Source organism: Labeo rohita, chromosome 13, assembly GCF_022985175.1.
Source record: "Labeo rohita strain BAU-BD-2019 chromosome 13, IGBB_LRoh.1.0, whole genome shotgun sequence".
Lineage (NCBI taxonomy): Eukaryota > Metazoa > Chordata > Actinopteri > Cypriniformes > Cyprinidae > Labeo > Labeo rohita.
The window spans coordinates 33,639,986-33,654,126 of NC_066881.1; the positions used below are offsets into that span (position 1 = coordinate 33,639,986).

The window sequence follows — 14,141 nt, forward strand, 5'->3', positions numbered from 1 at the left end:
CCATCCATCTGTATTATCAGCTCAAAGGCTGCACAGCTTTTGTGTTTTGTACAATGATAACGGTTTATAAAGTGAGAATCACACTGACCCCAAACTGTTTGAACAATAGTGTAATCTAAGTCTAAAAATCCTTTTTACCATAGCTCTCAAATCTCATGGCCTGCTTTTGCATTTCTAACTTATCACTTAGCAGGTGTTTAGTGAGAAGCGAGAGACTCTCTTGCATCAGTGATGTCTAACTTGTTTGTAGCACATGCATAAATTTCAGAGATACATTAGTGGACAGATTTGGATCTTGACATCCAATGGTCACTGTATTTCTTTTGTGTTGATGAAAAACCATATCGGTTTGAAACGGCATGCTGGAGAGTAAATCCCGACAGAATTTCATCCATACGAAGAGCAGCATGCATTAAACTCTAGCAGCAGCTGTCATCTGTAAACACTCTCATCACGTTCAGTGTGTTTCAGCCTCATGCAGTCAGACAGACAGGAGGATTTCTGTCCAGAGAGGCTGTTAGACCTCCATCAGGAGTGTGTGTGACACACAGCGCAGCGTGAGTCCTTTTATATGGCGTCTTTAATTAAAAACCAGGAAGAAGAAAATGTCAAGGCTAAAGTGCATAGAGACGACACCTGTCACAGCCACTTCCCTTCACAGCCGTCAGGATCTGAGTCAGGATTCAGTGTCATTACAACATTGCTGATGGCAAGACTTAAGTCACACTTATGCAATGTGAATGTTGTATTAGATAACAAAATATCAAACTGAGAGTCTGTACTTCAACTCAGATGCTGAAGGATTTTTTCTCTTTCTCTAATCTGACTTTTCATATTGGTATTTTGCAGATTTTTAATGCTTGTGTGAAGTCATAAGAAACAGAAACCGAATATTGCTTAAGGCTCCAAATATGCTCTCTACATAAACCCTTATTTAAGATATTAATTCGCCATTGGTTGTCTACAATGGGGCTCTGAATGCAATGCAAAGCGACACATGAAATATATGGCAGATAAAGGCACAATTACCCACACCAGAGCAAACAATCACATCTCATTTGGTTTAAAGGATGTAATATGAACACATTTAGCAGTTTTAATCAGAGTGTGAGAGCGGATTCATTTATAGCTGGTTTTTCGAGTGGCCCGAGGAGGCTGATTGCTGTCACGCGTGATAAATTTCTGATTGTTTCGACAGATAGCAGTTTGCTGAATTTTTTCCTCCGCCTGCTCATCTAGTGAATGCTTTAATTTGACAGATTGCGTCCCTTTGAGGCTCAGACAGAGACATTTACCTCCAGTGTTTTCCCTCACATCATTCTCAGAGGCAGTTCTTTGTGAGATGGAAATGTTTATGGCATATCCTGTCTATCAGGCGAGAGAGAGATGTACAATGAGAGGTTTGGACGCATGCAATTGATTGAAAAATGAGGCCATGTTTAGGAGTTGCTGATGGCTGCTGCAGTTTTGCTCCCAAACATGACAGCGTTTAAGACAAGACAGCTGTCTAACATTTTACTACTGCTTAAAATGGCTAATTTTGCTTTTAAAGCAAGATCGCATGTATCATTTGCATGTATTTTACCAAATATTGGTAAAATGTTGTTCTCAATAAAGAAAGTTGAAGTAAATTGACTATTTTACCCAATATTTGTTTGCAAATCATCAAAATAGAAATTGAATATATATATATATATATATTTCATATTTATTTGGAAAATTGCTAATATAAATTACTATGAATATACTGTAAATGATTTTATCTAATAACTTATTTTAAATTTTATCTAGTAATACAATCTAATAAAGATTTATAAAATGTATTTAAATTGAAAATTATATATACACACTATACTGTATGTATGAATATAATTATATATTACTATAAATATGTTTTACAACTTTAGAAACTATAATATACTAGAATAATATATCTAATCATATTAACAGCAATGTATATCATTGTAGTAGTTTTATATATATATTTATAGTAGTGTTATTATTTTTCAAGACATTAATACTTTAATTCAGAATCCTGAAAAACACCAAAGAATCATATATATATAATTGATTTTTGTAAAAATGTGTGTTTTCACAATAATAATATTATGAGTTGTTATTATTATTATTATTTTATTTTTTTTTATTATTATTATATTTATTATTGGATTTTTAAGTGTGACTTTAACTAAAAAATACTTATTGTATTTATTTTAAACCGCATATATATTTTCAGTTATTTAAAATGTATTTTAATTGGCTGTTTTATCCAATATTTGTTCATAAATAAATTACTATATAGTATAAATAATAAATAAATAAATATTTGTTTATTTATTTATTAATTATTGGATTATAAGTGTGATATTTAACTAAAAATACTTTTTATTTTTATTTTAAACTGCATATCTATGCATATCTATCTTATAATTATTAAATATTTCATATTTATTTGGATAATTGATCATATAAAATTACTATGATTATACAGTAAATATTTTTTTATATACTGTAAATAAATTTTTTATATAACAATTTGTGTTAATTGAAAAATTTGTGGTCAGTAGTTTTTTTTAAGACATTAATACTTTTATTCAGAATCCTAAAAAACTTCAAATAATCCTAAATAAACTATATATCTTACAGTTTCCACAAAAATATGAAGCAGCACTGTTTTCAACATTGCTAATAATCAGAAATGTTCCTTGTTCAGCAAATCAGCATATTACAATGATTTCTGAAGGATTATGTGGCACTGAAGACTGGAGTAATGATGCTGAAAATTCAGCTTTGATCACAGAAATAAATTACATTTTACACTTAAAAAACAGTTGTTTTAAATTGTAATAATATTTCACAATTTTACTGATTTTACTAGACTTTTTAATGAAATAAATGTAGCCTTGGTGAGCTGAAAAGTGATTTGGGTGTGTGTGTGGGCTAGTCTGTCATCCACATTTCTGAAGTCTTTCCTAGAGAGCAGATCTTAAATGAACGGCGAGATCTTTCTCTCATTCTGCTGTCAGTTGTGTGAAGTCTTTGAGAAAGGAACCATTAGGCGGTGAAGACAGCAGGGGACCGATTCAACCGGTCTTTCCGCAGCTCCGTCACTCCCACTGCCTTTATTACGGAGACCTCCTGACCTCCTGACAGATGGACTGAATTGAGCGCTAACTGTGTGTCTGTGGAAACCCAGGGGAAGCCCATGAGATGACAGAGGCCGTCAGACTGACGGTGGGTTGGTGCTGTACGTGTGTGTCACTGATCTGTCTCTTTGTGTGTGTGAACGTCTCCTCAGATGAGTTCTGGTTCTCTGACGGCTCGCTCGCCGACCGGTCGAAGTTCAGCGACCCGGGTCTCATGCCTCTGCCGGACACCGCCACGGGCCTGGACTGGTCTCACCTCGTCGACGCCGCCAGAGCCTTTGAAGGTAGGTTTAGAAATGCTCAAATGCAGCATGAGATGCATAAATCTTAAATTCAAGCCTGAAAATCTGAGCGCAGACGCCTAGAATCATCGAGCGCTGCCACCTGCAATTAAACACTCAGCCGGCATGCTGGGTAATTGTTGCTCGTCCCGCCCTCGGTCATTTGCATGTGAACACACGCCGCTCTGGTGATGTCTGTCCCGCACTCGTCCTCCTGTGTGCTCCTGTCATTCTCTAAATGGATTAGTAAGAAGGCCATCATCATTTTGTTAATGGCTTCTGTCTTCATTAAACTCATTTGAGCTGTTTTTCAGCTTGGAGTGGAGGACACGGCCTCCAGCTGATGTTTGCGAGGAGATTTAGTGGTTGTTTTTCAAATCGTTTCTTATTTTAATGCATTTGATGGTCTAGAATCCATTTTATGTTCTAAATCTGAGATTTAAGCATAGATGGGTTGTTTTGCCTATAAACCTAAATACTGTTACACTGTGAAAATGTTCTTAAACATAGAACTTAAAAACTTAAGTTCAGCAGCTGCCTTAAAATTTTAGGTTAAATCAACTTAAAATTACAAGTCATTTCAACTCACTATAATAAAATAAGTTGTGACTTGTACTTTTAAGTCGATTTAACTAGTGAGTTGATATGACTTGTACTTTTAAGTCGCAAACAGGTTTTGTGCTGGCCTCAGATCAGTTTTTCATATATATATATATATTTTATATTTTTTTTTTTTGCATTATGGTAATGAGAATTTTAAAGAAATATGTGATAATAATAATAATAATAAATATGGCTGTCAAATGATTAATAGCAAGTAATCACATACAAAAATAAAAGTTTTTATTATGTTTTATTATGTTATTATGTTTTTAATATATGTGTGTAAATACAAACATTCATGTATATATTTAAGAAATATTTACATGTATTTATGATCATTTTTATATAATTTATATTATATTTAAATAAAAATATTTTGTACATAACATATTTCTCTTAAATATATACATTAATTTATGTGTATTTGTATATACATAATAATTACACACAGTACACACACATATATTAGGCAAACTCAAACTTTTATTTTGTATGCGATTAATCGCAATTAATCGTTCGACAGCCCAAATAATAATAATGTTGTTGTTGTACAGATTCAAGAAAAAAAACTTTTTTTCCCTTTTTTTTTCTTTTTTATTTTATTTATAAAATTTAGAAAATTACATGTTGTTGCAAGAAATTTAATTGCTTTTTTTATTATTAATTTATTAATTTTTTTTATTAATTTGCAAAAATTAAATGCATTTTTTCCCATTATGGTAATCAGGATTTGGAGTTAAAATATCCTTTTTTTGGCATTATTGTAATGAGAAATTGAATGGGGAAATACACTTAATTGTCATTATAATAAGAATGCAAAATATTATACGCAAGTATAATTTTTTTATTTATTTATTTTTTGGCATTGTATTTAATGACGATTTGGAGGGGGAAATGTCCTATTAATAATAATAATAATAATGTTGCTGTTGTAAGATGCAAGAATTTTTCGACTGAAGAACATTACACAACTCAGCTGTATCTAGGTTGTATTTTTACAATAAAATCAAAAGAGAAATTTAATTATATATTGCAAAATGAAGCCCATTTTTTAGGACCATTAAGATGTTTTGCATTGTTAAGCACAAATCATTATTTCAATGCATCTGGATGCTTTAAAGTGTTTTCTAATTAGTTCTAATTAGATTATTAATAAGTTACTCTTTAAAACACACTATATATATACAACTGTTTTAAATATAGATAATAATAATAATATTAATAATAAATGTTTATTGAGCAGCAAATCAGCATATTATAATGATTTCTAAAGGATCTTGTGACACTGAAGCCTAGAGTAATGATGCTGAAAATTTTGTTTTGATCACAGGAATAAATTATATTTTAAAATATATTCACATGGAAAATCTATAGAGTTTAAAATAAATAAAAAAAAACACACACACAGGAGATCTCTAGTGTGTAATTACTGACACTTCATCTTGATTTCTGTGAAGAAACAACTGTGAAAACAGGCTCCACTTTTATGTGGTCTGCTGAACCATCATTTGTTTGATGCTAAAACAGAGAGACTAAGCTTTTATTGTCATGTTTTAATGAAAGACTACCAGTGTGATCAGAAACACACATGTATAATTCTCCTGAGAGATGACCGTAAATTAAACTCTTGATGTTCTGCTGAAAAGCAAGCAGATCATTTCCACAGCAGCGTCTGTATCTCCATATGCTGTAATGAGAGGAAGCGCACTGATTTGGGAGACACAATAAAACACAGTTCAGCTGTTTTCTTAGTTTTATTGCTGTCTGTCTGCTAAATGTGTCTGTCATGAGGAGTTTTACCCATATGTCACATCGAATGAAACCATTGCTTCTTCAAAACAGCTGTGAAAGGGTCAAAAAATCAGGTTTTGTGCTGGCCTCAGATCAGTTTTTCATATATATATTTTTGAATTACACTCTTAAAAATAAAGATTCCAAAAATGTGTTTTTGCAGTGATGCCATAGAAGAATCATTTTTGGTTCTTCAAAGAACCTTTCAGTAAACAGTTCTTAAAAGAACAATTTTGAAGAACATTTTAAAAATCTAAAAAACTTTTTTTGACTATAAAGAACCTTTTCTGCATTTCAAAGGTTCTATGGATGTTAAAGGTTCTTCATCGATGCCAATAAAGAACCTTTATGGTAATCAGGATTTGGAGGTAAAATATGCTTTTTTTGGCATTATGGTAATGAAAAGTTGAAGGGGAAATACACTTAATTGACATTATAGTAATAAGAATGAAAGAAGAAATAGATGGAAAATAGAAAATAGATGCAAGTATAATATATTTCCTTTTTTGGTATTATAGTAATGACGATGATAATAATAATAATAATAATAATAATGTTGCTGTTGTAAAGATGCAATAAAAATCATTATTATTATTATTAATTAATTAATTAATTAATTAATATATATATATATATATATATATATGTATGTGTGTATATATATATATATATATATATATATATATATATATATATATGTATGTGTATGTGTATATATATATATATATATATATATGTATGTGTATATATATATATATATATATATATATATATATATATATAATAATAATAATAATATTATTATTATTATTATTATTATTATTATTATTATTATTATTATTATTTTATTTATTTATTTTATTTATTTATTTATTTATTTATTTATTTTCCCAAAATTAAATGCATTTTTTCCGGTTATGGCAATTAGGATTTAGAAGTAAAATATGCTTTTTTGTTTGGTTTGTTTTGTATTTTTTGTAATTATTTTATGTCAAAAAAAAAGAAAGAAAGAAAGAAAATATTACACTTGTATCTAATTGTTTTTGGCATTCTTATTATTATAATGACAATTAAGTGTATTTCCCCTTTAAATTTTCATTACCATTATAATAATAATAATAATAAGTCTGTAAATAGTCTGTTTTCTTGCTAAAATGTTTATTTATTTATTTTAATTAACAGATTATTATTATTATTATTATTATTATTATTCAGGACATTTCCCCTCCAAACCTAAAAAAAAATATATATAATAAAAATAAATTTTCATTCTTATTATAATGACAATTAAGTGTATTTCCCCTTCAATTTTTCATTACCAAAATGCCAAAAAAGCATATTTTTAAAAAATGGGGAAAAAATGCATTTAATTTTTGCAAAAATAAATAAATAAATAATTAAATAAATAAAAATAAATAAATAAAAAATATATAGCATAAAATAATTATAAATAAAATACATTTCTTGCGTTTTTACAACATTATTATTATTATTATTATTGTTGTAGTAATAATAATAATAATAATAATTATTATTATTATTATTATTATTATTATTAGTATCAGGACATTTCCCTTCCAAATTGCTGTAATGCAAAAAAAAAGGAATATATTATACTTCATCTAATTTTTATTTATTTTTTTGCATTCTTATTTTTATAATGACAGTTAAGTGTATTTTCCCTTCAAATTTTCATTACCATAATAATAGTCTTTTTTTTTGGCTGAAATATTTATTTATTTATTTATTTATTTATTCTAATTAACAGAATTTTTTTTTTTTTTTTAAACAAACTGTCTTGTTCCACTTTTGTAAGGTGCTTAAATGCCCATAAATGCACATTTTTGAGCTGGGTAGCTCCACCCACAGTAACCTTTCATTGGTCCAAAATCCTGTTACACATAAGAATGCATTAAACATTATATGTTCTGATTAGATGATGGTATGTGTATTTAGACTTTCAGTGTGGACAAACAAAAAAAACAAAACAAAATCATATTCAACTTTGCTCTTACACTTTATTACAAGTGAACATACTGTACTAAACCAAATGTTACAAAGATCTTGTTCTCATCAAAACCTCAATGAAAAACCCCAAAGTGGAGAAAAGCATCTGGACTGAAGTCATTCTTGTTGGTTCAGATCAGCTGGTTCAGTTTTTACAGTTTTCCTCATCTGACGCTCAAACAAATGAGCCGATGAACCGCAAAGCTGCTAAAAGCAGCCCAAACTGCTTCACATACCGTAAATACACTTTAAAGACTGATGCAATATTTGGAAACAAAGTTATAGTTTTAGAGGAGATGCTTGTTTCTGGGTCTTGCTGTGACCCAGAATAACGCTACATAAAAACACTGAGAGATAAATTTAGCTTGCAACATATTTGCCCTCCATTTGCATCAGCGAGCATGAATGTACGTCAACAAGAATAGAAGAAGGGTTTCAAAAATTCAGAATAAATGCTCTTAAACACTTTTATTGAGTAGCTCCAGCTAAATGCTCAACAACTTCTCAAATTCACATACAAGTGTGACTACTTTTTAGATGATTTAAGACTCCTGCGGCTCTTTAATGCAAGTTTCAGGACTGAAAGTCTCATTTTTCTGTTAATTACAAACTTTAACTGGATGCAAACCCAACATTAGATATGAAAAACTGCTCTAAGGCCAGCACAAAACCAGTTTTTGGATGTTTTGAACAGTTGAGGGTTTCATCAGATGTGACATATGGGTAAAACGCCTAATGACAGACACATTTAGACAGCAATGACAATACAGCTGAACTGTGTTTTATTGCACATACCAAATTAAGTGCATTTCGCCTACAAATCATTTTATTTTATTTTATTTTATTATTTTTTTGCATTATGCTAATGAGAATGTGTAGTGTAAATGTGTTTATTGTAATAATAATAATGCAAAAAATTGTCTATTTTCTTGCTAAAAATTAAATGCGGATGCAAAAAGTGTGCAAAAGTAATAAGAATAGTAATTCAAAAATAGTTTATTTTCTTGCAAAATCAGATGGTAAATAAAATGTAAAGCAAATATGCTCATCATAATTATAATGTAAAGATAGTTGTTTTTCTTGCAAAATTAAATGCAGATGCATTTATTTATTTATTTTTTGAATTATGGTAATGAGATTTAGTAGGTTAAATATGCTTATAATAGTAATGCAAAGTAGTTTATTTTCTTGCAAAATCAAATGCAGATGCATTATTGTATTTTATTGTATTTTTTGCTTTATGGTAATAAAAATGTAGGGCAAATATGCTTATAATAATAATTATAATGCAAATGCATTTTTTTGCATTATGGTAATGAGATTTTGTAGAGGAAATGTGCTTATAATAATAATAATTAATAATAATTAATGATAATAATAATAATAATAATAATGCAAAAATAGTTCATTTTCTTGTAAAAATCAAATGGAGATGCTTTTTTTTTTGCTTTATGGTAATAAAAATGTAGGGCAAATATGCTTATACAAAAAATCTCTAATGCAAAAATAGCTGATTTTCTTGCCAAATTAAATGCAAATGCATTATTTATTTATTTATTTATTTTTTTTTTGCATTATGGTAATGAGATCTTGTAGAGGAAAATATGCTTATAATAATAATAATTAATAATAATAATAATGCAACAATAGTTGATTTTCTTGTAAAAATCAAATGGAGATGCTTTTTTTTCGTTTATGGTAATAAAAATGTAGGGAAAATATGCTTATATAATTATTTAATAATTATAATGCAAAAATAGCTGATTTTCTTGCCAAATTAAATGCAAATGCATTATTTTTTATTTTTTTTGTATTATGGTAATGAGATTTTATAGAGGGAAATGTGCTTATAATAATAATAATTAATAAAAATTAATAATAAAAATTAATAAAATAGTAATAATTTTATTTTCTTGCAAAATCAAATGCAGATGCAATTTTGTATTTTATTGTATTTTTTTATTTATAGTAATACAATTGTAGTGCAAATATGCTTATAATAATAATTATAATGCAAAGATAGTTTCTGCAAGATTAAATGCAGATACATTATTTATTTTTGTTTTTTGCATGGTAATAAGATTTTGTAGAGGAAATGTGATAATAATAATAATAATAATAATAATAATAATAACAAAATTCAAAAATAAAATCAAATGCAGATGCATTTTTATTTTATTTTTTGCTTTGTTGTAATAAAATGATGTGCAACAAAAATGAATCTTAAGAGTTTATTTTCTTGCTAAATTAAATGTGTTTTTTTTTTTTATTATTTCTTGCATATATATAGTGTATATATTACAATAAATTTAAATGTTAAGATTGATGAGAATGACCCAGGTTCAGCGTGATTGGCCTAGGATAAATTATTATTATTGCATATTATCATCACATTGCTACTGTGTATGTACAGTCTGCAATTAGATATTATTCAGCTGCAGCTGTGTCTCATTCAGCACTGACTGTACTAATGTTCATGTGTCATTGTGTTATTGTGATACTGAGAAGCCGTCGGATCGGTCCTGATGTGAGTGTGTCTGGTGTTTGTTTGTGTCCAGACCAGCGCGTGGCCTCGTTCTGCACCATGACGGACATGCAGAGAGCCGAAGCGCTGCAGATCTCACGTGAGCTCACCAGACGCGTGGCGGCCGCGGAGGGAGCCGCACTGGAGGCCGGGTGAGTTTCACAGCAAACACACACACACAATACAACATGTATTCATGCACAGACTAACAGCTCCGTCTCCGTCTGCAGCGATACGTCTCCTGCCACGCTCACGGGCAAAGTCAATCAGCTGGAGGTCATCCTGAGACAGCTGCAGTACGACTTGAAGAAGGTAAACTATCCCGTCCTCATGGAAAACAATAGTCGTGTTTTGTAGGTCCACTGTAGATGCTTTTAAACATTGACAGGATCTGATTTTCTCCACGTCTCTCTCCGTGTATTCTGTGAATGTTAGGAAGTACGTCAAGTGCGTTTGTCAATTTACAGAAGGAAGGGTTTTGAGGGGAAGGATAGGCAAACAATGTGTTAAAGTGTGCTGTAAAGGGCACCAGAATGCAGAATTGCCACTTTGTCAGCCCAATTTAATATCCTGCTTCCTGTCATTTTAAATGGCTGCAGTGACGCAGCTCAGAAGGAAAGACTGAACAGCCCATGATGCACCTGATAGAAGGCTGATAATGTTACAGCGTTCACTTCAGGTCAATATATGCACAGCTGGTATTAATATCCAGTTACTCCACTGAGTCATGTATCATCCATACTAATTAAAAGTTTCTAGAACATTGTGTTATTTCTTAAACTTTTCTTTGTCTATAATAAGATCTCAGTGCAAAATACTGTTAGTATGTAAAATACTTTTGTCCCAGAGGTTTTCGAACTTTAGAGAAAGTGTTAGAATGTTAAAATAAATAAATCATAAAAATACATTTAAATTTAATATATGCAAATATGGTGGTATTACCAACCTTCACAGAATTACAGAATTTGACAATATTACCACTTCAAAATATAGTTTAAAATAATTGTAAAAATAAATAAATAATGAAATAAAATGTAATAAATAACAGACTTGTCCATTTCTAATTTGACATCAGTGCCAGATTTACAATATTGCAATTAAAAAAAAAATAGTTTTCAGCATTTTTGAAGTGCATACTAAAAATATAATTAAGTTTATTAAAATTGTAAAAAATATATATATTTTTTAACATTTTTAAAGTGCATATTAAAAAATCACTACGTTTATTAAATAAAAATGACAGTTTCTAATTTGACAGCATTACTGCTTATACAGTCTTCAGAATTTGACAGTATTACTACTTACAAAATTGTTCAAAATAAATAATAAAACAAGATTCAGTTTAATATATACCAAAATTACAATATTACCACTTAATTTGACAACATTACTACCTTTACGATATTACAGAATTGAAAAATACCACCACTTTAATAATATTGAAAAAATAAAAAAATTAATAAAAAAATGGATAAATAATAAAAATTCAGTATTATCAGTTGCTTATTTGACAGTGGTACCGGCCTAAAAAAATATTACAGAATTTGACAGTATTACTGCTATAAAAAAATTGTTCAAAATAAATAATAAAAAATGATTTATTCGAATAAATACCAAAATGACAATATTACCACTTAATTTGACAGCATTACTACCTTTACAATATTACAGAATTTAAAAATACCACCACTTTAATAATAATGTAAAAAAAAAAAATGCATTAAAAAAGTATTATCAGTTTCTTATTTGAAAGTGTTACTGGCTTGACAATGTTACAGGAGAAAACAAAACAAAAACAAAAAAAAACAAAATATATATTTTATTTTTTATTTTTTGTTTAAATACAAAAAATGGTTGAAATTTAAGATCCTTATTTTTCTTTTTACCTTATTTATTTTTTTATTTTATTTAAATTTTTTTAAATGTTAAAAATAGTTAATTATTTTTACAAGTGGTAATAAAGTGTAACTATGACAGTTTTATGACTTTCTAATTTAACAGCATTATCGCCTTCACAATATTACAACCAGTTAAAATTTATGAGTTTAATCACGTTTATTTTATTCCACTGAAAGGCATAATTTTGTGTTTCTTCAGGATAACGTTGTGTAAGACAAAAATTTAATTAAACACTGCAATATAATAGAATTTAAGTTAATATTTTACTACACATTTATTTTATGTATTCTTTTTTTTTTTTTTGCACCATATAAATTGGGTGAAGTTGAACATGAAAATATACAGTTGCTTTTTAAATGTAAGGATGTGAGTCCCTCAGAACCTTTGCTTTATTCAAAACTAATTTAAAGAAAACATTTGTTATACTTTACTCAAACTTGAATATCCAAGGCTGCTATTTTCCAAAAATGGCAGCATACAGTGGGCACCAAAAAAACGACTAGTTGACTGTATTCTGAGGTCGTTCTTTTGTTTTGCACACAGGAAAAGGAAGACAAGGCGATCCTGCAGGTGGAGGTGCAGCACCTGCGTCAGGACAACATGCGTCTGCAGGAGGAGAGCCAGACGGCTGCCGCCCAGCTCAGGAAGTTCACCGAGTGGTTCTTCCACACCATCGACAAGAAGCCTTGATGGAGACTCTGTCAAAAACCACTGGAGAACTGTGGAGAACCACTGAACACTTTCAGGACTTCACGGCATTGACCTACGCTAGCAAACGCCCGATTCCTACTGCAATTCAATGAGATGTAGAATGTAAGTATATTCTGGACTGGAGAAGCCACTTTTGTTGGTGTAGATGAGCGGCCAAGACAAACGGAGGCAGGTGTAACATGGAGAATGTACTAAATGAGCAACTAAACGCTGTTTCTGGAGGTGGATTATGAATGTAACACATCAACACAACAAGGACGTTTCATTTTCCGCCTCCGTTATTGAAAGGTGCAATCAAACGTTCGGTGGGTCAACGGTACCTTTTCAGTCTTTTCTGTCCACATCCATCAAGTTCTGGCAATAAGAGTCAAGGTTTTCCTAATCAAACACAATGTGAAGAGTTCCCGAAGCTGTAAATGTTGAGATTGTGCCTCAAAGAAAAGGCGAAATGAAGCCGGTGTGTGCATCACGTCGCTTTCCGTTCCTGCCTCGATGTGAACGTCTCTGAATCCGCGATCACATGCCAAAACTCTGTGTCCATCTCTGTACAGAACCTCCAATCAAGTGTCTTGTATTTAACACTGTTATTTAAGCTTATTTAACCTAAATTAGTTTATTTTATTAAAATTGAAAGGCTTCTGGAGGGACGGCTGTGAAAGGGCCATACTGTGACGGTTTTGTCAGGACTGTGTCCGATGCATAGATATATTGATGATTTGTCTTTTTTTTCCTTCATTCCAACATTTGGATGCTGCTAGATAACACTTTGTTGGTTTCTATGCTTTTACAAATGTGTTTCTCTGTAAATCTGTTTCATGTAAGATGGGACATTGGTTGCTTTTTTTTTTTTTTTTAATAAATGTAGTATGTAAAATCAATTAGATGTGTCGTCTTAATATTTAAAGTTCTAGGAAAAAAACGAACTGATGAGCAAACTGTAATATGATATTTATGTTTTTTTTTTACAATTTTTAGGGGAAATGTGCTTAATTCTTATAATAATAATAATTTTAAAATCTTGCGAAATTAAATGAAATATTATGGTAATGAGAATTTGTAGGGGAAATAATAATAATAATGCAACATTTATTGCAAAATTAAATGCAATATGATAATGAGAATTTGTAGGAGAAATAATTATTAATAATAATAATAATGATAATGCAAAAAGAAATGCTA

General features: G+C 29.8%; 1 protein-coding gene across 4 annotated transcripts in view; it reads left to right on the top strand.

Moving 5' to 3' along the window:
• Positions 1-13,404, top strand: part of LOC127175709 (signal-induced proliferation-associated 1-like protein 2) — a 176,404-nt gene extending 163,000 nt beyond the window's left edge. For all 4 annotated transcript variants that reach the window (XM_051126960.1, XM_051126962.1, XM_051126963.1 and 1 more), the window contains 4 exons: positions 3,299-3,430; positions 10,387-10,504; positions 10,583-10,664; positions 12,795-13,404. In XM_051126960.1, coding sequence (XP_050982917.1) covers positions 3,299-3,430; positions 10,387-10,504; positions 10,583-10,664; positions 12,795-12,941 — 479 coding nt within the window. In that variant the 3' untranslated portion in view covers positions 12,942-13,404. The remainder of the gene's footprint in view (positions 1-3,298; positions 3,431-10,386; positions 10,505-10,582; positions 10,665-12,794) is intronic.
• Positions 13,405-14,141: the final 737 nt, after the last annotated feature.